Source organism: Narcine bancroftii, chromosome 2 (assembly GCF_036971445.1).
Source record: "Narcine bancroftii isolate sNarBan1 chromosome 2, sNarBan1.hap1, whole genome shotgun sequence".
Taxonomy (NCBI): Eukaryota; Metazoa; Chordata; class Chondrichthyes; order Torpediniformes; family Narcinidae; genus Narcine; species Narcine bancroftii.
In genome coordinates this window covers 103,232,122-103,257,366 of record NC_091470.1, presented here as the reverse complement: position 1 = coordinate 103,257,366, position 25,245 = coordinate 103,232,122, and the positions used below count along the sequence as shown (strand labels likewise).

At 47.2% G+C, this 25,245-nt stretch overlaps 1 protein-coding gene across 1 annotated transcript; it reads left to right on the top strand.

Moving 5' to 3' along the window:
• On the top strand, positions 1-24,984 carry chmp7 (charged multivesicular body protein 7). Its single transcript, XM_069917786.1, has 10 exons — positions 1-351; positions 2,195-2,366; positions 2,989-3,174; positions 4,468-4,601; positions 5,203-5,251; positions 8,864-8,983; positions 13,768-13,866; positions 17,018-17,078; positions 18,628-18,777; positions 21,447-24,984. The coding sequence occupies exons 1-10, from the start codon at positions 89-91 to the stop codon at positions 21,497-21,499; spliced, it is 1,287 nt and encodes a 428-aa protein (XP_069773887.1). The 5' UTR covers positions 1-88; the 3' UTR covers positions 21,500-24,984.
• The last annotated feature ends 261 nt before the right edge of the window (positions 24,985-25,245 follow it).

Sequence of the window (25,245 nt, the reverse complement as noted above, 5' to 3'; positions counted from 1 at the left end):
GTCGCCGATTGGCCAAGAATAACTGATTGGCAGGAGAGGCCTGCTGAGTTGTCAAGCCCCGGACTCAATTACGGCTAGATGCGGGGACATGTCGGAGGTGCGATTGGAGGAGATGTGCCCCGATTGGGGCGATGACGAGCGCATGGCCTACCTCTTCTCGGCCTTCAAGCAGAACCGCGAGGTGAACTGCTCGGACTGGGACAGCAAGGTGGCCTTCTGGTCGGCGCTCATCCTGGAAGTGGCAGCTCGAAAGCAGCTCGCCAGCTTCACCCCACGGGAGCTGGCCGCCTGGTTCGTGAGGAAGGGCTCGACGCCGCTGGGCCTCGGCACCGTACTGCAGGACATGGCCAGGTGAGGCTTCCAGGATGACCTTTCACCCCCCCCTCCCCGGAGTCGGGGTCACCGCCGTCCGTCCGGCCCACTTCCCGCGCGCCCCCCAAGCTGATCCTCTGACCCCACTGTGCGCGCCCCCCCTGGCCAGAACACCCCGCGCGCCCCCCTGGCCAGAACCCCCGCCTCCTCCCCGCGCGCCCCCCTGGCCAGAACCCCCCCCCCCTCCCCGCGCGCCCCCCTGGCCAGAACCCCCCTCCCCGCGCGCCCCCCTGGCCAGAACCCCCCTCCCCGCGCGCCCCCCTGGCCAGAACACCCCCCCTCCCCGCGCGCCCCCCCTGGCCAGAACACCCCCCTCCCCGCGCGCCCCCCTGGCCAGAACACCCCCCTCCCCGCGCGCCCCCCTGGCCAGAACACCCCCCTCCCCGCGCGCCCCCCTGGCCAGAACACCCCCCTCCCCGCGCGCCCCCCTGGCCAGAACACCCCCCTCCCCGCGCGCCCCCCCTGGCCAGAACACCCCCCTCCCCGCGCGCCCCCCTGGCCAGAACACCCCCCTCCCCGCGCGCCCCCCCTGGCCAGAACACCCCCCCTCCCCGCGCGCCCCCCCTGGCCAGAACACCCCCCTCCCCGCGCGCCCCCCTGGCCAGAACACCCCCCTCCCCGCGCGCCCCCCTGGCCAGAACACCCCCCTCCCCGCGCGCCCCCCTGGCCAGAACCCCCACCCTCCCCGCGCGCCCCCCCTGGCCAGAACCCCCACCCTCCTCGCGCGCCACCGTGGCCAGAACCCCCCACCATCCCCGCGCGCCCCCCTGGCCAGAGCACCCCCCTCCCCGCGCGTCCCCCTAGCCAGAACCCCCACCCCTCCCCGTGCAACCCCCGGCCAGAACCCCCCCTCCCCGCGCGCCCCCCTGGCCAGAACCCCCCCTCCCCGCGTGCCCCCCTGGCCAGAACCCCCCCTCCCCGCGTGCCCCCCTGGCCAGAACCCCCCCTCCCCGCGTGCCCCCCTGGCCAGAACCCCCCCTCCCCGCGTGCCCCCCTCCCCGCGTGCCCCCCTGGCCAGAACCCCCCCTCCCCGCGTGCCCCCCTGGCCAGAACCCCCCCCTCCCCGCGTGCCCCCCTGGCCAGAACCCCCCCTCCCCGCGTGCCCCCCTGGCCAGAACCCCCCCTCCCCGCACGCCCCACTGGCCAGAACCCCCCCCTCCCCGCGTGTCCCCCGGCCAGAACCCCCCCTCCCCGCGTGTCCCCCGGCCAGAACCCCCCCTCCCCGCGCGCCCCCCTCGCCAGAACCCCCACCCTCCCCGTGCGCCCCCCTGGCCAGAACCCCCCCTCCCTGCGCACCCCCCTGGCCAGAACCCCCCCTCTCCGCGCGCCCCCCTGGCCAGAACACCCCCCTCCCCGCACGCCCCCCTGGCCAGAACTCCCCATCCTCGCGTGCCCCCATGGCCAGAAGCCCCACCCTCCCCGCGCGCCCCCCTGGCCAGAGCCCCCCCCTCCCCGTGCGCCCCCCTGGCCAGAGCCCCCCCTCCCTGTGCGCCCCCCTGGCCAGAATTCCCCCTCCCCGCGCGCCCCCTGGCCAGAATTCCCCCTCCCCGCGCGCCCCCTGGCCAGAAACCCCCCTCCCCGCGCGCCCCCCTGGCCAAAAAACCCCCCTCCCCGCGCGCCCCCCCTGGCCAAAAAACCCCCCTCCCCGCGCGCGCCCCTGGCCAGAACCCCCCCCTCCATGCGCACCCCCCTGGCCAGAAACCCCCCCCCTCCCTTCGCCTGCCAACCCCACCCGCACCCTTCCCCAGCTGGCCCCGTTTCTCATGCTCCACCCCCGGCATGTGTGCACTGACTGGGTAGACGGTAACTGTTCCTCTCGTAGACGCGGGCTGATTCAGAAGGAGTCGAGCTTTGCGGCCAGTTTGGACGCCGGCTGGTTGGCCTGGGGTGTGGGGCTCTTCCTGATTAAGCCGCTGAAGTGGGCCCTCTCCTCCTTTCTGGGATACGGTGCAGTTTCACCGGATGAATCCTTTGTTATTGTTGATCATATTAAGGTGAGACAAGATCCATTCAATGTGCATTATTTAAAAGCAACCTGTGCAGGAACTTGGAGCTGTCCTTGTACAATGACCTGGAAACATTCAGGAGTTGGCAGATGCTGAAATCTGCAATCTGCAGCAGAAATATAGATATAGATGGCGTTTGGCATAAGGACTGGATTGCATAAGGATCCTATCCCATATTTGTCTGCAAAATTTCACTGTGCTCCATCCAATACAAGTTAATCGGGCTTTGTTTCTTGTAGCGCAGGAGGATGAGGGGTGATTTCACGTACAAATTCATGAGAGGAATAGATCGGAAGAACACAGAATATTTATCTTTGCTATATAAAGTATACTGTTTTATGTGCTGAGTTTGTTTTTACTTCAACCACCGTGTCTGCAGACTTTTGTGATTTAGTAGAGTCTTTTGCTCTTGTTTGCCATAGGATATATAGGTTTAAGGTGAGGGGAGAGACACTGCTGTCACTAGAGGGGTGTGGAATGTGTGCTGGGTAATGTCACCTTAATGGGCACAGTTTCATGTGGGCTCTTACAATATTTACTTCTGCCACCTCATGTTCTCCCCCCAACTTATCACTCCAAAAGAACCCTGATTATTCTGCCGTTTCTCTAGGAAAAGGCAGCTGAAGCTTTACAACTTTGCCAGCATTTCTTAGACAACCCGCATCCCGTGGCAGCCTTCACAACACTGCAGAAAGTGTGTCAGAGTGTATGCGAGGATGAGAAGATCTTCTGTCTCTGCCTGTTGCAGCTGCAGAAAGAAAAGAAAGTCATAGTTGCTGAACTTGATGGCGAGAAGGTAATTGTGAGGGAGATGGGGTGGGTGGTTCTACAAGCAGCGGCATGGTTGCCTGTTGACACCAGTTCTGCTGAATCCCCCATTGATTTGTAGCAGTAGTTTTCAAACTGCCCCACCTAAATTCATATTCCACTTTAAGTAATCCTTATGACCGAGGTGCTCTGTGATTAGTAAGGGATTACTTAAGTTGGTATGTGAGGGGAGGAAAAGGTTGGGAACCACTCACATACTACCTTAAACAATCCCTTACACAGAGCTCTTACTGCATAAGGATTACTCAAGGTGATATGTGAGTTTAGGGACAGTTTGAAAACCACTGATTTATAGCCTCTGGCTTAATTTGAACTTCAAGATTCCTTTATTGTCATGTCATATGGAGTTTGCTTTCATCTGCCGTAAGGCAGACATATTCTCCATTGGCAAAAATTGCCTGAAGCACCTCTTACAGTCAGAGAAAGAGAAGCAAAAGGGAGTCCCCTTAGAATTCCTGAGTGTCCGTGGTTTCGCCTCCAGCGCTCCGGCAGCCACACAGAGTTGAGTCCAAACCATTAACACAAACCTCTGACGTGATCAGGAAATCTTCAGTGCCCTTGGCACCCTCTCACCTGGTACCTCTTCAGCCAGTCTCCAGCAGCCCTCAGCCAGATGCGAGCCCCTTAACTACAGATGGCAGTGGCACGCAGCCTGCTGCAGAGTCCCTTGCTGGTCCGCCATTGTGGTAACTGTCTCATAGAAAATCTCTCAAAGTGGGGGGGGGGGGGGGGGAAATCTCCCTGTTTTCTGGTACCCTGTACCAGTCCTTTGCTTCCACGGAGTCTGCGACATTCCCCCCTCCTCCCACTGAGGCAGCTGCTGAACACAGATTGCCATCTTGGGCACAAAATACACCACCATTGGCTCCTTTAACAGGCTGTTTAAAGCCTGTACAGTGTTGTTGGGTGATAGAACCCTGCTGAAGAGCACTGTGTCTCCACTCCCCAGGTCCACACCAGCAGCTCCGGCAGCACTGTTTCTTGGGACTTATGAAGTATGTGGGGGGAAAAAAAAACATTTTTAAAGGTTGTACAAATTCCATCTAGTCCTTGTGTCTTTTCATGCTAAAACTAAAAATGTATAATTACCTTGTCTTGCCCTACATTATCTTGAATTTACTGAATCCGAATACATGGCTGCTGTGGTGACGCTGGGTCAGTTGCCTTGATCATGGTGTTGCTTGATGGGTTGCTGTAGTCACAGTGTTGCTGGGAGGGTTTCCATGGTCCAAGCTCAGTATCTCTTTTACCTGCTCTGCAGATTGTAAAATTTATCCACCCTGCCAATAAGAAAGCTTTGGCTGTGACGGAGGTTGATGTTGGAGTGTACCATCTGGTGAATTGTGAGAAGATGTTAACACACAAATTTGAAGTACTTTCTCAGGAGGCTGAAAGGTATGGTAGTAAAAATAAAACCATCACTCTTGTGTGCTGCTTCATCAGAGTTCATCAGTGTCTCTCCCTTCTAACTCTGGTTCCCCAGAACACCAAGCTGCCAGTCCTGGTCCTCCTTCAACCACATCTCTGTGGTGGCCACAACATCCCACTGTTCTGTCTCCATTCACACCCTCAGTTCATCCTCTTTCCTGTACTTGTTTTGCCTTCCTCACTCTCCTTCACCTTTCCAGTCTTCTCTCTTCATCCTGGATCCCCAGACGAGTTTAAAACCTGGCTGAATTGATCAAACCTCCCCCGTCACAATATTGGTCGCCCTCCAGTTCAGGTCTGACCCATCTCACTTGTACAGGTTATCTTTGCCCAAGAAGAGATCCCAATTGTTTATAAATAGAAAGGAAAGGTTCAGTGGGATACGGGCCAAACACAGGCAAATGGGACTCGCTTGGGGTAGACCATTTGATTGCCGTTGGTAAATTGGGCTGAAGGGTCTGTTCCCCTTCTCTAAAACTATGATGAGAATAAAGGGGAAAAAGAACCTGTTTTTGTTTAAAGAAGAAATAAGCAGCAAATTTTTCAAATGTATATTTTTTCTTTCTAGTTACAAGGAGGATGCAAGGAGGCATTTGAAAACAGGCAAAAAGCATTTGGTGAGTGAAGACGTTAAACAAGACAGTCTGTCGACACTATGATTGTTCTTGAATGAACAAAAGTGCTGGAGAAACTCAGCAGGTCACGCAGTGTTCTTTATGTAGCAAAGATAAATAACTAAAGTTTCGGGCCTGGGCCTGATCCTTTCTTCAAGGTATTAGTGAGTAAAGAATGTTTCTCTCTTTACTCAATCTTGCTGTGGAGGTTACAGTACCCAGGACACTGGCACTGTGCAAACCGCTACACTTCTGTGAGCACACAAACAGGCTATCTCTGACATTCAAACAGTTGTGTCAGAAGATTTATAGAGAATAAGATTACAATGATAACAGTACCAAGCAAGGGCAGCATGAGAGCACCGTCTTGGGGTTCGCCAAGACCCTGATGGTTGTGGGGGTTTTGAGTCTGTTGGCTGTTTGTTTCTTACTCTCTTAAGCCTTCTCCCCATTGAAAGGAGAGCAGAGGGAGTTTGATGTGTCCTTCAGTATGTCGGCTGCCTTTCCTTGACAGCGGGAGACTTAGATGGAGTCCACAGAGGGGAGGGAAGTTTGCCTCATTCGCCACCTTCTGCAGCTTCTGACCTTGAGCAAAGCAGCTCCCGTCCCACGCTATAATTCATCCAGTAAGTCTGCTCTCGATGGTGCCCTGTAGACATTCTTGAAGGGGACAGGCTAAACCTCTTTATTCTTTTGAGAAAGTAGAGGTGTTGGTGTTTTCCTGTGCATCACGTCAATGGGCTTGTCCAAGGTCATTGGAGATATTAATTTTCTTAGAACCTGAAGCTATCCACTCTAACTTCAGTGCCAATAATGTGGTCACTGGTGTGGACTCTGTCTCCTCTCCTGGTTTGTGATCATAATAAAGGTTCAAAGGTTCCTTTTACTGTCATGTAATAAACATGATATGCCTCAACTTTTGAGTTGCCATGAGCATGGCCTGTTACCCCTAAAAATATGGAGAAAGAGAAGCAAAAGAGAGTCCTTTCAGAGCCATTTTCATAGTCTTATTGACATTAAGAGAGTGGTTGTTATCTTGGCACCATAAAAGCATGAGAAACAGGACCAGGTGTTGGCCATCTGGCCTGTCAAACCTGCCCCATCATTAAATAGTCATTGGTGATCTGGTTGTTGATTCCGATCCACCTATCTGCCTTTTCTCCAAACGTAATGAGGCAGCCTCTACTGCTTCCTTGATAAGAGCATTCTACATTTTCACTGCTTTTTGGGAAAAGCAGTTCCTCCTTTCTCCATCCTAAATCTATTCCCCCGAAGCTTTTGGTTATATTACATTAGATCTAGTCTCCCCTACCACTGGCAATTTAAAAAAAAATGGTGGCGCTGCCACTGGTGTGGACCTCGGAGAGCAGGGAGCAGATACACAGCACTGCTCCATAAGGTCTTACTGCCGACAGCTCCATTCAAGCTTTAAATGGCCTGTTAAAAGAGCTGACTTAAAAAAAAAAAATCAGATGAGTGCAGGGCACCAGAAGCAGGGAAAACATCCCCTTTGAGAAGGAGAAGCAGAGGTAACAGCCCGACAGGATGGTGACCACGGCAGCGGACCAGCGAGGGACTCGTTGGTTAAAGAACCCACACAGGCTGTGGGCTGCTAGCGACTTGCGGTCGAAGGACCCATGCAGGTGGCTGAAGACGGGTTCATAGGTACCAGTTATTGGAACCGGGAATTCGAGAGGGTGCTGATGGAAAGAAGGGCTCCCAAATGGTCTTGAGCACCTCCCTATTGTATCAGAGGTTTAATTCTGGAGCTCGGGTTGATGAGGTATCGAACAGAGGTCTGTGCGGCTGCAAAGGCTGTGGGAACACTGGAGGTGAATCCATGGGCAATTAGTGACTCAAAAAGAATTCTCTTTTGCATCTTTATTTCTCTCTTACTGTAATGGGTGCAGGGCAATGCTAATAGTTACTCTTTGCCTTGTGGCAGGCAAAAAAGAAGTTTAGAGCAATATTACATTTTCTGTAAAACTACACGACAATAAAAGGAATCTTGAAACAACTTTTGTTGTCTTATCTTCCCTTTCCTAATTGTATGTTTCCATAAAATCCCCTCTAATTATTCTGAATTTCAATTCAATCTCTCCTTGTGGGCTCACCCCATCATCTCTAGAATCAACCTGGTGAACCTCCTCTGTACCACCTCAAAGCCAGTGTGTCCTTTCTCAAGTAAGGAGACCAGAACTGCACGCAGTCCTCCAGATGCGGCCTCTCCAGGACCTTGTGCGGTTGCAGCACAACCTCCCCGCTCTTAAATTCAATGCTGCGAGCAGTGAAGGCCAACATTTCAAATCAAACTTTTGCAATTTATACACAAGCACTCCCAAGTCCTTCAGAGAAACAGCGTGCGGCGATCCATCAACATTTAAACAATAATCAGACCTTCTATTTTTATTCTTTCACATATTTACCAATGTTTCACTCCATCTTCAAACACTTGCCCACTGACTTAACCTATCTCTTTCTGCAGACTCTGCATCTTCCAGACCTTTTGCTTTTTCATTCAATGTGGCGTCACCAGCAAACTTGGATACTGGATCCACTCCTTCAAATAGTTAATGTGTGTTGTGACCTGTGGTGAACCTACCACTGGCTCCTAAGGCACCCTGCTCAAATTTTTTTGTCAGAGGACATGCACGACATCACAAACAACCCTGCGATTCTTTTTCCTGAGGGCCAGGCAGAATTTCGACAGTGCAAAAAAACTGTACACAAGAAGTAACACATAATACAAAAGAGAGAAATTTATGCAAATAAAGAAATGTAAGCAAACTACAGTGCAGAAAAAAATATTCAGTGATAAATAATGTGCAAAGTGAGAGTCCTTAAATGAATCTCTGATTGAGTTGTTGTTGAGGAGTCTGATGGTGGAGGGGCAGCAGCTGTTCCTGAACCTGGTGGTGTGAGTCTTGTGGCACCGCTACCTCTTTCCTGATGGTAGCAGTGAGGACAGAGCAAGTCCTGGGTGGTGTGGATCCTTGATGATTGCTGCTGCTCTCTCTCTCAGCAGCATTTCAAAATAGATTTTCCTGATGGTGGGAGAGTTTTCCCTGTAATGTGCTTGGCTGTGTCCACTAACTTTATGCTCAGGGGTATTGGTGTCCCCATACCACCGTGATGTAGCCAGGCAGCACACTTCCACTACACATTTGTAGAGGTTTGCCAGGGTTTCTAAAGTCATAACTAAACCTCTGCAAACTCCGGAAGAAGTAGAGGCACTGACATGCTTTCTTTGCAGTGTGCATTAGTGTTTTTGTGTCTAGGAAAGTTCCTCCGAGATTCCCAGGAATTAAAATTTGCTCACTCTCTTCACCTCTGATTTCCCCCAATGATCACTGGATCATACAGCTCTATTAGCTCACCACTAATTGCCATCCAGAGAAACACCCATTGATCCTGACTCTATGCCTTCCATTGGTAACCAATCTAATACTTTACACCAACTCCTTCCTTCTGGATAGTATTGTCAAGCCACTTTTTATTCAGACTGCAGAGAACCAGAGGGCAGAAGCCACAGCCAAAGTGAAAGATGCTGAGTTTTGGGGGAATGTGTGATTGAAAGGTTTGTTATTGCACTGAAATTTAACGTTTCCATTCAAGGCACTGAAATCTATGAAGATAAGGAAGAAAACACATACTCGGCTGAAAGATATCCAGGCGAAACTTGAGACGATTCAAACTATCCTAGATCGCATTCACTCCTCCCAGACAGACGTAAAGGTAACAAAGATTCTGCCCTACTTTCGAGTCTCCCTTTGGTCGTGCAGTCTATTGTGAGAGGATACGTAAAAAAACAGTTTTATTGGTATTGGGTAAACCCATTCTACTGATGTGGTTCTGGTCTGAGTGTTCACTGTGAGTTCAGCAGAACCTGGCAAGGAGTTGAACAAGAAACCTGCATGTATTGGGGTCTGGTGCAATTCACCCATGTATGTACACTGCAAGAAGACTAGAGTTGAATGGCACAGCGCCTTCGGACTCCTTTAGTGATCAAATCTCAGTTGCCTTTGGTGGGCTGACTTTGCCCATGGCCTTCTTGGTGCTTTCATGTTCCCCTTGGTGATGTGATGTGAATAACAAGTTCGACGGATCGAAGAAGTAACAAGTCTGAACGGAGATTAAGTATAGTAAAATTCCTGTTATCTGGAGCTGCCTCAAACAACCAGCAAAAAAAAAATTGTGGAAATTAAATGGGTAAAATATGGGTTTGAAATTGGCACACCTCACTGTTGGATCACCATTCATGCCACCCCCAGTCTCAAGCAACTGGAAAATTCACTTATCCAGCATCTACCGATCCTCATAGATGTCGGATATCAGGGTTTTTACTGTACAGTACAAAGAAAAACATTTAAATTAAATTTAAATTCTTTTAAATTTTAATTTAGACATACAGCCCATAACAGGTCATTTCAGCCCACGAGTCTGTGCTGCCCCATTTTGCATCCTATTAACCTATACCCCTGCTTCATTTTGAATGGTGAAAGGAAACTGGAATCCCCAGAGAAAAGCCACACAGACTCGGGGAGAACGTAAAAACAGCACGGGCTTCGAACCCTGATTGCTGGCATTGTAAAGGCATTGCGCTAACCTAAAAGCTTTATTAAGTCACAGGGGAAGTTGCAAGAGGACACACACACACACACACACACACACACACACACACACACACTAACCTAAAAGCTTTATTAAGTCACAGGGGAAGTTGCAAGAGGACACACACACACACACTAACCTAAAAGCTTTATTAAGTCACAGGGGAAGTTGCAAGAGGACACACACACACACACACACACACACACACACACACACACACACACACACACACACACACACACACACACACACACACACACACACACACACACACACACAATTACAAAAGTCTCATGGGCATGCACCAACACACACACACACAATTACAAAAGTCTCATGGGCATGCACCAACACACACACACACACACACACACACAATTACAAAAGTCTCATGGGCATGCACCAACACACACACACACACACACAATTACAAAAGTCTCATGGGCATGCACCAACACACACACACACAATTACAAAAGTCTCATGGGCATGCACCAACACACACACACAATTACAAAAGTCTCATGGGCATGCACCAACACACACACACACACACACAATTACAAAAGTCTCATGGGCATGCACCAACACACACACACACAATTACAAAAGTCTCATGGGCATGCACCAACACACACACACACAATTACAAAAGTCTCATGGGCATGCACCAACACACACACACAATTACAAAAGTCTCATGGGCATGCACCAACACACACACACACACACACAATTACAAAAGTCTCATGGGCATGCACCAACACACACACACACAATTACAAAAGTCTCATGGGCATGCACCAACACACACACACACACACACACAATTACAAAAGTCTCATGGGCATGCACCAACACACACACACACACACAATTACAAAAGTCTCATGGGCATGCACCAACACACACACACACACACAAGCCTCATGGGCATGCACCAACACACACACACACACACACAATTACAAAAGTCTCATGGGCATGCACCAACACACACACACACACACACACACAAGTCTCATGGGCATGCACCAACACACACACACACACACAATTACAAAAGTCTCATGGGCATGCACCAACTATAGCTCCCCACCCGTTAATATGCATACCTTTCAATGGCTTCTCCATCATTGCCCACGACTCGCCAACTGGAGTGGAGCTAGAGTTCGATCGTCAAGTAAAAAAGCCCGTTGCTCCACGTGTTGGGCTTTATACAGCAGCCGGCTGGAGGGGCCAGCTCGTGTACGGCCAAAATAGGTATGGAGATTAAAGGATCCAGTGGAGAGGTACGCATGTTCAAAGGAGCCAGTGGCAAAGTGTGCACTTACCTGTGGGCTGACTGAGCAAGTGAGGTGATTTCCAGCTTAGATTCCCCTGGAAGGGTCATTTGACCCTCTCATTACAGGTGAGCTGACCCTGGCCATGGGAAGATGTTTTCGAGGTTTTTTATTCTGCCACCAACTAATTTCACTTCCAATCTCTCTTTATGTTTTCCTGCCATCTCTATCAGATCTTTACTTCTGCAGAGTTGAACTGATGCTTAGTGACAGTGATGGATGGATTCCATTACTGATAATCACAGTCATGTGTAACATGCATTGTACAGCATGGAAGCATCCATTAGGCATATTATTCAATGCCTTTCTTATTTAAGTGTCTGTCTAAATGGCTCTTGAACTTAGTAATTGTATCTCTTAGGGGTGGCATGGTTAGCACGATGCTATTACAGCGCCAGCGACCCAGGTTCAAACCTGGTGATGCATGTAAGGAATTTATACGATCTCCCTGTGTCTGTGTAGGTTTCCTCCGGGTGCTCCAGTTTCCTCCCACCGTTCAAAATGTACCAGAGTTGTAGGTCAATTTAAACATACAGCAAAATAACAGGCCCACGAGCCCATGCTGCCCAATTGACCTATGTCTCTGTACGTTTTGAACAGTGGGAGGAAACTGGAGCACCCGGAAGGAACCTACACAGACACAGGGAGACTGTATAAACTCCTTACAGAAGCACCAGATTTGAACCTGGGTCGCTAATGCTGTAATAGCGTTGTGTTAACCATGCCACCCTTTTATATTTTGCAGTGACCAATGAAGGCAGCAGTACCACATGCCTCCCAATCACATGCCACTTTCAGAGAACTAGGAACCTGGACCCCTCATTCTCTCTGTCCATCAACTGTCTTTGTTGCATATTTCCTACTCTGATTTCCAAAATCCATCACCAGATTAAATTCAATCTGCCAATGCTCTGCTCAAATTTTCATTGGATCTGTAGTCTACATTACCCTTAAGGCACCTACCTCACTATCCACGCCACTGATTTTTGTGTCATCTGTCAACTGATCATTCCTCCAATAAATCGTTAACGAATTCAGCACTAATTCCTGAGCACACCACTGGACGCAGACTTCCAATCAGAAAAATATCTGCCTATCATCATCAAGCCAATTTTCGATTCAATTAACCAGATCAGCTTGGATCCCAGGGTCTTCATTTTCTGCATCGGCCAACCATGTGCAACCTTATCAGGAACCTTGCTAAAGACTATAATAAAACCATAAGATTGTCCCGCCATTCAGTCATGAACTGATTCATTTTCCCACTCATCCCCACTTCCCGGTTTCTCCCCAAAACATTTGATGCCCTGGTTAATCTAGAAACTATCAATCTCTGCCTTAAATACACCCATTGACTTGGCCTCCATAACTGCCTGTGGCAACAAATTCCACAGATTCACCACCCTCTCTGGCTGAAGAAATTCCTCCACATCGCTCTACTAAGAAGACACCCTTCAATCCTGAAGTTGTGCCCTCTTGTCCCGGACTCTCCCACCATGGGAAACAACCTTTCTACATCTACTCTGTCCATGCTTTCAATATTCGTAATGTTTCAATGAGATCCTCCCCCCCCCCCCCACATATTCTCCTAAATTCCATATACACATCTACTGCCTCATCTTTGTCACTCTTCTTAGTAACTCCTTTTAAAAACAAAAACCTCATTCACATTGGGAGACAAACACATGGGCCTTCAGCCCACTCTGTACCAATGGTGATCGTTTTTTTTTCTCAGGACTTACTGCACTATCTCTACTTGTACTGGAGAAAGACGACAATTAAGTTCAAAGTTTAAATGTATTGTCAGAGAATATGCATCTCACACAACCCTGAGATTCTTTTTCCGTAGACCAGTGCAACTTTGTAATCTCTATTCCAGTAACTTTAAACTGCAATTAAAGATAGAAAGAACTGTAAACAAACTATTCAGTAATAAATAATGAGTCTCTGAATGAGTCTAAAGAGTCTGATAGTTGAGGTTTAACCATGTCTTCTAGATTGAGATTTTTTAAAATTAATTTATTTTAAAATGTAGACATACAGCACTATAACAGGCCTTTCTGGTCCACAAGCCAGTTACACCTAATTGACCTACATTTTGAAGGATGGGAGGTAACTGGGCCATCCAGAGGAATTCCACACAGACATGGGGGGAATGTATGAGCTCCTTACAGATAGCGCCAGGTTCTAACTGCGGTCTCTAGTGCTGTAGCAGGGCTGCATTAACCACTACACTAACCATACTGCCCAGATGTGATCTGAATACCCAGAGTCACTACCTGAGAACGATAAAATGACCAGCAGTTGAACCTTCTGGTCTGTGTTAACTGCATTGTGGAGCTGTCCGGTGGTGAGAGGGAGGGCTGATGGAGATGGTGGGGTAGTGATACTGTGTCATAAATCTTCACTACCCTTGTAGCTAACGCGGGGCAGGAATACAGTAATCATCTCATCCAGTGTATATCAGTGGAGTCTCTCATGACCTTGGGGTAGGATAAAGAGTGGAACCCAATGTTTTCTCTCTGACTGTTGAAACAACTCGCTAATCCTCATACCTGTTACCAGGTTGTGGAAGCTTATCAGGCAGGCCTCAGAGCACTGAGGGAGTCGATGAAGGACGTCAGCGTGGAGAAAGCTGAGAAGCTGATGGATCAGATTGAGCAGGTGAGTGGCTTTCTTTCCTCATTCATGAATCTTGGATTTTAGCTCCTGCCGGGAAGGTTGTGTGGTAACAAATCTGCAGACCATAGAACAATGGTAGAGATTCCAAGGTCCGGAAACACATTAAACCAGTGAGGATGTATTCGGGAGAAAGGATGTGGTGAAGAGCACTCGTTCCTTCCAGCAATGAGAGAAGAAAGTTGAGTCTCGTGTAACAGCATGGGCATTTATGGAAGTAAACAAAAAAGTTTGCAGATGCTGGGGTCCTATGCAGTCCACATACATGCTGGAGAAACTCAGCAGATTGTGCAGCATCCACAGGAAACTGACACTTCAGACCTGAGCCTTGATTCAGGAGTGCTGAAAGTAGAATAAGAATTTGGGGATACTGTGTCAGCTGCAAAATGGCCCGTTTACTATTGAATGGAAATTGCTGAAGAACTATTAAAGTGTTCAGAGGCCCCATCACTGTCTCATACCTAATATGTTGCCAATAGATTAAACCAGAGATTCGTAAGGGATTACGTAAGGTGGTATGTGAGTGGAAAAATAAAAATTGAGAACCACTGGACGAAACCATCTTTTGATGATCCTTTACACCTCTGGAGGGAATGGTTGTGAATGGACCTGTGTGTCAGGTTTGTTTCAGTCTGACATTACACCAGAAAGTCTGCTCCAAGTGATGTTGATTGAGGCTAAACATCTGCAAATTTGTGTAACAAATGAAAGTAATCTGCAGTCCTTTATATGCTCACTGTTTAAACAAACAAAAATGTGCATTGGATCATGGACTATGGGTGATTTAAAAGAGGAAGATAAGATTATGAGAGGTTTAGATAAGACAGCCAGAATCTTCTTTTTCCTGGGGCAACAGAAAGCAAAAACCAGAGGTCATCTATTAAAGTGAGTGGAGGAAAGTTTAGGAGAGATGTCAGAGATAAGCTTCTTTATACAGAGACTAGTGTATGTCTGGAAAGTATTGCCAGGGTTGATGGAAGAGGATGGTACAATAGGGATATTCAATAGACTCTTAAAGCCATTTCATGCCAGGCCTCTGCCTGGAGGCCAGCAACAAGCGCAGATGGAAAATATAAAACTTACCTTTCATAGATCAGGCTTAAAAGGCTGATCCAACATTGCGTTCATGTTGAGCGCCACCTTGTAGCACCCTCCGGAACCGATGGAGGAGGAGTGACTGGTGCTGTAGCGCCACCCATCATAAATACGTGGCAGAGCAATGTCCATTCTGTGTTTCCCAGAACAGAACTTCCAGCTGCATGGGGGATCATGGGTAGGGAAGACACCCATTGCTCTGCCGCATTTTGAGCCACAGAGAGTGGCCTCAAAGGCTGAAGTGGCCCGGTGAGGCTGGCCGCCCCTGCCTTGACGGCCCCCACTGCCTGACGGCTCCCGCCCACCACCCTTGCCTTGAAAGGGTGATGGAGGGAGAGGGGTGAGTGGGGAGATGGGTCGCGGGCTGTCGGCATCATCAGCCCGCCCCTAACCAGCCGCTCGCAGCAGCTGTACATTCATGTGGGGAAGCGGAGTGTTGTGCCAATTATCCGTCCTTGAGAAAGGTTGCATTTGGCACCTCGGAGCTGGTTACGGCGCGTTCAGAAAGGTAAGTCTCCCAACATAAGAGTGGAGAACCTCTGTCTTTACAGTCTGGCATTTTCCTTGCTTGAAAGAGCATTTAGATATGCCCATGGTTGTAAGAAAAATAGAGGGTTAAGGGTGTGAGATAGGGAAAAATTAGATTGTTGTTGAGTAGGTTTACATAGGTTAGCACAACATCATAGGCCTGTACTGTGCTGTAATGTTCCATGGTAGTATTTCAACAGGCTGCAGACATTCACGCCTTTGTGTGGCCATACAGCCACGTGGTGTAGTGTTTTTGGCATCTTCAACCATCGTAGTGAACCAGCAAACAGAAGACTCTCTACCTGCATTTTCCCTCAGTAAAATTCAGATTCCTCAGAACACTGGCATAAAAGATAAAAGCACAGCTGATCAAAACGATGCTAGAGAATTGTAAATCATTTGCTAGAGTGATGATCCTTCTTTGTCGGGTTCTGTGAGATCCACTGGCATCAGCAGCTTCACAAGGCATTGGAGAGGCTGGATGCTTCTCACTGGAGCATTAAAGGCTGAGGAGTGCATGTACAGATGGAGACAAAATCATGAGGGGTGTGGAAAAGTTCTTTTCCCCAGGGTAGGAAAGTCTAAAACTGGGCAGTGGAGTTTTAAGGTTGGGGGTGGGGAGGGGGTGATATTTAAAGAGGGATCTGAGGGGAAGTTTATCAAACAGAAATTTCTCAGTGTCTGGAGCACAGAGCCAGAGCCAGGTGCTGAAATGACATGCAAGAGTCATGAGGACAGGTACCTGGAGGGAAGCGCAGGCAAATATGATGTGTTCAGATAGTCAAGGTAGTCAGCATAGATGAGATGGGCAGAAGAGCCTGTTTCCCTTCTGGACAGCACTTGGGTTTGGATTTGGGATTGGATTCCATCACATTGTTGACCATGAGTGAGTGAGTTTCTCTTTGCAGCAATGAGGAAGTGCTTGGTTTTCCCAAAACCAATCAGACATTGCTGCCCCAATCTTGGTAGCCGGGATTGAATCTAGGTGTTACCTGTGTGGAGCTTGCATATCAGAGACTGACTCGACAAACACTCCGGCCATGAACATCTAGTACCTCTGGTTCCTCACAGGCCCCAGAGGCAGGCTAATTTGTCACAGCAAAACACTTTTGTTGTCCAGAGGTGTCAGAAAAATCAGGGGGAGTTGATGGGGGTATAGATTACAGGGAAGTGCAGCAGTCATTACTGTGTTTGTGTGTGGGGAGGGGAAGATAGATCACAGGGAAGTTCAGTAGTTAGTACGTGTGTGTGTGTGTGTGTGTGTGTGTGTGTTAGATCACGGATGTGCAGTGGTCAGTACCCCTCCAGAGATCCCAGTTCACTCCTGAACTACTCTGTCTCTGAAGTGTGCAGGTTCTCTCTGTAACTGTGGGTTTTGTTGTTTCTCTTCTTCCTACTTTTCAAAGACATGCTAATTAGTCAGTTACTTGGCTGAAGTAAATTGTAGTCGTCTGTCTCTCATTATAGCATTGGGGTTCAATAACAGATATTTTCTCTCTCCTCCCCCCTCTAGTTCTGTGAAACCCAGGAGGACATCAGCAGGACCCTTGCTGGTGAAAGCATTGATTCAGTGGGTGAGTTACCTGATGTTGAGTTTTCTTTGCTGACTTGTATACTTGCATTTTTTGACAGAAGTGTTATCTTTCTCTTAACTTCAAGGTGAATGAACCAGAAATAACTTTGACTGATTCTTTCCTTTCATCACTATCCTGTTGATGGTGTGACTTGAGGTGTTGTTTCTACGATTCCCAGATCCTCTGGGTCATAAGATCACAAGACATAGGAGCAGATGTTGACCCACTGAATCTGCTCTGCTATTCTAATCATGAGCTGATCCATCCCCCCACTCAGCCACACTCCCCGGCTTTCTCTCTGTAACCCTTGATGCCCTGGCTAATAAATGGCTGTCAATCTTTGCCTTCAATACACCCAACGACCTCCCTTCCACAGGCGCCTGTGGCAACAAGTTCCACAGACTCATGGCCCTCTGGCTAAAGAATTTTTTCTGCACTTCTGTTTTAAATTGACACCCTTTTATCCTGAAGTTGTGCTCTCTTGTCTTAGACTCCCCTACCATAGAAAACATCTTTGCAGCATCTACTCTGTCCAGGCCTTTCACCATTCAAAATGTCTCTGAAGTCCCACATCATCCATTTGTACTCCCAATGAGTACAATCCAAGAGCTGACAAATGTTCCTCATCTGCTAACCCTTTAATTCCTGGTATCATTCCAGTAAATCTTCTGTGAACTTTCTCCAATGCCAGCATGTCTTTTCTCAAATAAGACACCCAAACCTGTACACCATACTCCACGTGAGGTCTCACCAGTGTTTTATAGAACCTCAGCATTACATCCCTGCTCTTATATACTATTCCTCTAGAAATGAATGCCAACATTTCATTCACCTTCTTTGCTGCCGATTCAACCTAGAGGGCAATCTTTAGGCTCCTGGAACACCCATTGTACCTTCAGCCAACTACAAGTTATCTGCCTCCTCCCAGGGCAGCAGAAACATCAATTTATTTGCTCCCCTCTCTGACCTGTTCTTCCTTCTCCCACCTTTCCCTCTCCCAAGCCTTCATGTATTGCAATGCCAGTCTTGTTCAAAGGGGGTAGAAGGATGCTACTCGATCTGAGGAAATCCGTTGCAGTGCTTCACTTCTTACCTCATCCATGATAACTCAGAGATGGATGCCTGAGGGGGTAATTTGCTCATTGTTTGCACTTATTTTGGCTAAGAAAATAATTCTTCAGGAGGTAGCAGAGCCATTGATATACATACAATAAAATCCCTGGATTCCGGCACTGACAGGATTGGCAGATGCCGGAGGTGAATTTCTCATTTGCTTGAGGGCTGCTTGTTGCATGAATGGAGAGCTAACAGTGAGGTGTGCCAATTTTAAACTTCCATATTTTTTACCCATTTATTTTCAGGAATTATTTTTTTTGCTGATTGCTTGAGGCTGCAGGTTCCTTGAATTCCAGATGACAGGGATTTTAATGTAGCTCCCAGCCAACAGAACTTTAGTGAGATCAATAAAAATGTGCCCATTGGATTGATTGTTCTGGAGAATCTTAAAGTATTGAGCTTCTGCTTGTTGCTGCCTTTCATTCTGGTGCAGGTGGCATCGACATGAGTGATTTGGAAGTTGAGTTGGATGCTCTCTTGGAGACGACGCTTGAGCTCCCAGATGTCCCAACAAGCCCCATTTCTGGATTTCCTGGTGATGAGCAGAAGGATGCTGAGCTGATGGCAGAACACAGTGAGAAAGGTAAGCTGGTGGTGTCGAGGAAAGAGGACAGTGATGGGCTGGGAACGGTTTTAGTGACGAGGTCTTTCACTTTTGCCTTTTTTTTTTTGCACAACATAAAACAACAGCAAAGGAACTGTGTCCCTGGCCCATGGAGCTAGCATTTGCATAGACTTCTCTGGTTTCTGTTAGTCCACTTCCCCCTCTCCCTCTCTTCCTAATCCCAGTATCTCCTTTCCTCCAGCTCTCCACCCTTCTCTACTCAGAGAGCCATCCCTCCCCTATTCAGCTTTTTTTTTCTTGTGGACTCTCACCCATGTCCACATTACCTCCTGCCTGTGGTCCTGCGCTACTCCCCCTGCCCCTTCCATCCACCCCCCCCCCTCATCATTTTATTTAGACACAAATCTGTTTTTTGCTCATACCTTGATGAAGAGCTCAGGCCTGAAACGTTGGTTATCTATCTTTATCTTTGCTATATAAAGAATGCTTTTTGTGACCTCCTGAATTCTTGTGTAAACTACAATCTGCAGATTTTCTTGTTTAACCTTTTCCATCTTAGTAGACAGTCCTATGGGGGGAAAATTATCTGTTCACTTCATTATAAAATAAGAAACCGGTGCAAATATGGACCACCTGGCTCATCAAGCTTCCTACATCATGCAGCAAGATCATGGCTAATCTGCTGCTGATCACAGCTCCACTTACCCACCTGTTCCCCATATTAATTCTTCAAAAATCTATCATAAATTACATTTAACGAGCCTCTCTTGCTTCACTGGGGAGTTTTCCACAGATTCACTGCTCTCTGGGGGAAGCAGTTCCCCCTCATCTGTCCTCAATCTACTTCCCAGAATCTTGAGGCTATGTCCCCTAGTGGAACCTATTTTCAGTGGAAACTACTTTCCTACTTCTTTCTTATCTACTCCTTTAGTTATTTTACATTTCAAAAAGATTTAAACTCCAGTGAGTATAGATCCAGGCTACTCAATCTCCCCTCATAATCCAACCCCTTCATTTTTTCGAATCAATGTGGTGAACCTCCTCCAAAACCAATACAGACAGTCCCCAGGTTTCGAACGAAATCTCTATGTAAGGTGGAACAGGTACCTACGGTTCTTATTTAGTTTTCGTGAGGTAATATTATGCACACGCACAAACTGGGGAACAGCCCATTTGTAAGTCCAAGTTGTTGATAACCTGGGGACTGCCTGTATAGTAAAAACCCCTGGTATAGGGATTGTTAGACGCTGGATAAGTGAAGTGCTTGAGATTGTGTGTTGGGTGATTGGTGAACTAACGGTGAGGTGCGCCAATTTTAAACTTCTGTATTTTTTTACCTATTTATTTTCCATGATTTTTTTCTTCCAGTTGCTTGAATTCCATATAACAGGGGTTTTACTGGATATCCTTTCTCAAGTAAGGAGACCAAAACTATTCACCATGTCCCGTACAGTTACAGAAGAACTTCACTGCTGTTAAATCCAATCCCTCCGGCAATGAAAGCCAACATCCCGTTTGCATCTGGCAAAGAGGGCCAATGGATTTTATTTGTTTCTCTTTCTGTGCAATGGTCTCCTTCCCCTTACCCCGATGATGAAATTGGGCCCCCACCCTTGGGAGGGTGGTGGATTCAGAATCCTTCATTACCTATCAATAGTTATTGATTGTGTAGAGGGATATAAAGGTGGTCATAGCCAAAGGATGGTAATGGGAACGAGGTCCCACTGCTACCCAAATGCTCTTCGTGCCATGCATCTTAAACAGCCCCTGACAACCAAGTCAAACTCCTGGTCTTCATGTGTGGCCTAGTTCTTATGCCTGGTGGAGTTCTCACTGACAGGAGAAGGAGCAAAGACAGGCCACTGGCCCCTTGAAACCAGTTGCTCTGGGCAGATGGGGCTAGTTAACCACGGATGGTAACTCATCTAGGAGAGGGAAAACTCCAATTTCAAACCTCTGCTATCTTGTGGTTATACCTGCCTGTGATAAAGCTTTGGGAGTAAACCCCGAGGGAAAAATCTAGAGTTGGAGTCTTGAAGGTGGCTGAGTGCTGTACCCAGTGCCACCCAGCAACTCCTGGGATACTGATGGCAACAAAGTGTATCGATTTTCGTTGTTCCTGTGGACCTGTTATTAGCATGGGGGGGTGGGCAGTCTCCCACTGCATGGGCAACGGATGGATCTCCATATCAACTCTGCCCTGGCCACTCCAGCTACTACTAGAGGTGCAGAACCCATGGTTAATCACGACCGATAGAGGCCACAAAGTTAAAGTGAAGCAACTTGAAAGGCTAACATGGGCCAAAACCAGAATTGGGGATTGTACTCACTCGCTCTTTGGTCACTGTATGGATGTGATTGGTGGAATAGTTTCCACCGGTCTTGGAAAAGTTTAACACTAGATGAATTTAAAAACTTCTTGGAGATTGTGGGGTTAATGTAGCTGTTACAGAACCAGCAACTCAGGTTAGAATCCAACACAGTCTCTAAGGAGTTTGTACATTCTCCCCATGTCTGCATGGGTTTCCTCTGGATGCTTCAGTTTCCTCCCACCCTTCAAAACGTACTGGGGTTGTACTGAGTGACATGGGCTCATGAGATGGAATTAAATTTTAAAAAGTTTCACAGCTGTTCATGTTTCTTTTTAGGACTTTTGGAGTTATTGAAATTATTGCCTTTGATTCCAGGACCTCTTACTGAAACCAGGAATCCTGCTCTCTTGATGAAACCTGCACAGTAGATCCAGTTGGCAAGTTCACACACCCCTCATCCTCAACAGTCAGGAGATCGGTGAGAGGTCTAACATGATGATCTGGTGGACTGCAGATGTCTTTTCCATCTTTTCTGGTTTGCTCTACGATCTGGGATGAATGGCAGGGTTTTCCCCACCCCACCTGGTGAAAGCACTTTGAGCCATTTTGGGAAGGAAGTTTCCAGGTTTTCTACTGGGAAACACTTGGTCATTGACACTGCCTCTCCAATGACCATGTGGGTGACGTGGATTATGGTGATGGACCCTCGGGGGTAAGTGATGAGCATGTTGCCCTGATCAGTTTCAGAGTGCAGCGATCTGATGTCAAAATGCCCTTTGCATTCTTGCTGTCCACAGCAGGAACATTGAGGAAAGCAAATAAAGAGTAGAATTCAACTCTTACCCCATCACCTCCTTGTAGTTGAAGAGCTACATTTTCCAATGGATGTTGCTACAGTGGCTACAGGTGACAGACTGTACCTGCTCCCAGTCTTTGGGATGAGGTCAGACTGTTAAATACTGAAGGCATTGCTGGCAATCTGAACAGAACGAAGTTCTGGTAAGGGGCAACATGGTCTGCTAGCGAGAGCTGGGGCTAAGGAGAGGGCAGGCTGTCAGCTGGAGCTGGAAACTGCGACCAGTTTATCCCGTGTGAAAGATTTCCCCAGGAAATGGCCCTTGCTGACCACCCCACCATCTCCGGCTGAGCCTGGTTAAAATTCTGAGGGTGTATTTTGGTCAAATCCTTCCACATTTGTACATTTGGTTTTTCTTGCCATTGTGAATTGCTTGCTTGAAAACTGTGGGGAAACTGGAGATATCCAGATCAGTGGACACGTGGTTGACTGTCAGAGAACAGCTCTCAGGAAAAGTGCTGGTTCCAGATGTATTTTTACCCTGAAAATTGTATAAAGTATTTGTTGTAAATGTTTGTTTTGGCAGAATATATTATCAGTTAAATGTCTGCCATGTGGAATGTTCATTGAAATTAAAAAAAATGAAGATGTATGGTTTGCCTTCATCTGCTTCTTGTGCCTGAACCACAGTACAAACTCTGAGGGTTCAGTAGTCTGAGGTCTAAGTTCTGGTCCTTGAAATGGAATTCCAAATAAGAGAAAGCACAACTTTGAGGGAATGAGAAAGGATCCAGTAAGTGTGGATTGGGACCGGTTGTTTTCTGTCAAAGATGTGCTATATAAGTGGAAGGACTTCAAAGGTGAAATTTTGAGAGTACAGTTTGCATGTTCTTGTCTTGTCAGGATTAAAGGCAAAGCTAACAGGCATAAGGAATTATTTTGTGTGTGTGTGTGTGTGTGTGTGTGTGTGTGTGTGTGTGTGTGTGTGTGTGTGTGTGTGTGTGTGTGTGTGTGTGTGTGTGTGTGTGTGTGTGTGTGTGTGTGTGTGTGTGTGTGTGTGTGTGTGTGTGTGTAAAACCAGTTAGATGGGTCCCAAGGGTAGTGAATCTGAACACTGACTGATGGAACAGTAGTGTTTTATTTACACATGTAGTAGAGTTGCCACAGGGGTACACTCGGTGGATTAAATGACACACTCGGAACCTAGGAATCAAGCCCCAACCTGCTCAACCTCTCAGGTTCCCTGAGTCCTGTCAACCTCCTTATAAATCTTCACTGCACCCTCCCCAGCTTGACAACATCCTTCTTGCAGTACGGTGATCAAAGTTGAACATAATACTTCAAATGGGGCCTCAACAGCAACATGACCTCTCAACCTCTACACTCGATGCTCTGACTGAAAGGCCAATGTGCTGAAAGCTTTTTTTGACCACCCTATCTACGTGTGACACCACTTTTAAGGTATTCTGAGATCCCTCTGCTCTGCTAGATCCCAATCATTCACTGTTGGTTCTAGCCATGTTAGACTTCCCAAAATGCCACACCTCACAACTCTCTGAATTAAATTCCATCAACCATTCTTCTGCCCACCTGTTCAACTGATCAAGATCTTGCTGCAATCTTTGGGAACCAAAGATCTACAATACTAGACACTTTCATGTCATCCACTAACTTGCTACTGTATTTGCCAGTGTACAGGATGACTGGAATTTTCACCTAAAATGTTGGTTTTGAGCAATACCCTTTGAATAAGACTTCCCCACAAATCTGGCACTTACCGCTGACCAGTGGATGCTGTTAAAAGCAAATCAAAATATTTTAATAGCAAATTATCATTTAAAAGTTTAAATTTTATTTTACTTATTTTAAAATAAACCACTGTTGGCTCCTGTAACTGGCAGTTTAAAGCCTGTACAGAGCTGACAGCATTCGGACCAGGCGGATGGACCCTTCACTGATAACTAAATGGAGTGGGCACTAGATTGTGTCAGAAGACGACAGGGGTGTTGAGACTTCATCTGCATTAAGAATATTATGCCCTTTGTAAAGGATGATCCCATAAGTTTCACAAGACTCGCACCACCAGGTTCAGGAACAGCGACTACCCCTCCATCATCAGATTCCTCAACGACAAACTCAATTTAAGGACTCTTGCTTGTGCACTATATTGATTTTTTTTTAAAAATTCTCTGTATTCAATTTGCTTACATTTTGTTTTCTGTTTACAGATCTTTATTTGCTTACCTGTATACACTAGTTTTTTTTTGCATCAACAATAAATGGCAATTCTGTTTCGCCTGCAGAAAAAGAACCTCAGAGTTGTATGTGATGTCAAATATGTACTCTGACAATAAATCTGAATCTGATTTTAAGATGAATTTTTACATTTTGGATCGTCCTATACAACGGCATATATGGTAATCATCCCATGTACATTTTCATCTAAATCATTGATATAAATGACAAACAGCAATGGGCCCAGCACTGAATCCTGGATATTATGCTTCAGTGTTCACTAAGGAGAGGGACCCTGGTGAATGTGAGGTCAGCGTAGAACAAACTAACGTGATGGGAAATATTGGGCTTAAGAAAGAGGTTGAGTTGGAGCTTCTGAAAAACATCAGGGCAGATAAGTAAATTTTAGCAAAGTTTTTTGACAAAGACCCCCATTGTGATATAGAGAATTTAGGTTAAAAAGACTTAAGTTAAAATGTGATGATTAATCATAAACAGGGAAGCCAGAACGGACAGAGAGTTTACTAGCAGTCAAAGACAAAAGGAGCTGCTGAATATGTTTTTTTAAACCTATCTTTTCATGGTCATAGTGAGAGACATGCAGGAGACAAAGGATTGATAAGAAGTGTGAGAAACAGAATTCAGTGAATGTAGAGTTCACAGCGTACGTAACGAACGTGATAATTAATAATGCAGTTATACTTAGAATGTTTTTGTAATACTAACCAATTAAAACAGTATTAATAAGAAGGGGAAGGGCAAATAATAAAGGTATAAAAATCAATGCACTGTATGTATCGGGGCTTAACTGGTGAGAAACCAGTTGAGTCCAACTCTGCAGACTTGTAAATAAAGCTTGTCGTGTCATCAGTTTTAAAGAGACTCATGTGTGAGAAGTTTTATTTCTGACAAATGGGGGCTCGTCCGGGATCTACACTCCGGCCGTGAGGGGAGGCGAGAAGAGGGACATCGGAGGCGGTGCACCCCGCTGAGTTCAGCGGCTCCTAGTCCCTTGCTCGTCGCTTCGGGCGGCTTGAGCGAGTGGTATCCGGACAGGGTGACACGACAAGACGGAGAGGAGAAGGGTGACGGTTCAATCCCCGGGAAGACACCGGTAAGTGACGACTTACGATTGTGGTGTGG

Excerpts from the sequence above, each read along its gene's own strand:
- chmp7 (XM_069917786.1), top strand. The coding sequence starts at position 89 with ATGTCGGAGGTGCGATTGGAGGAGATGTGCCCCGATTGGGGCGATGAC. Across the intron at positions 4,602-5,202 it reads CTTTCTCAGGAGGCTGAAAG|TTACAAGGAGGATGCAAGGA; the intron begins GTATGGTAGTAA and ends TTTTCTTTCTAG. Across the intron at positions 17,079-18,627 it reads TGAAAGCATTGATTCAGTGG|GTGGCATCGACATGAGTGAT; the intron begins GTGAGTTACCTG and ends ATTCTGGTGCAG.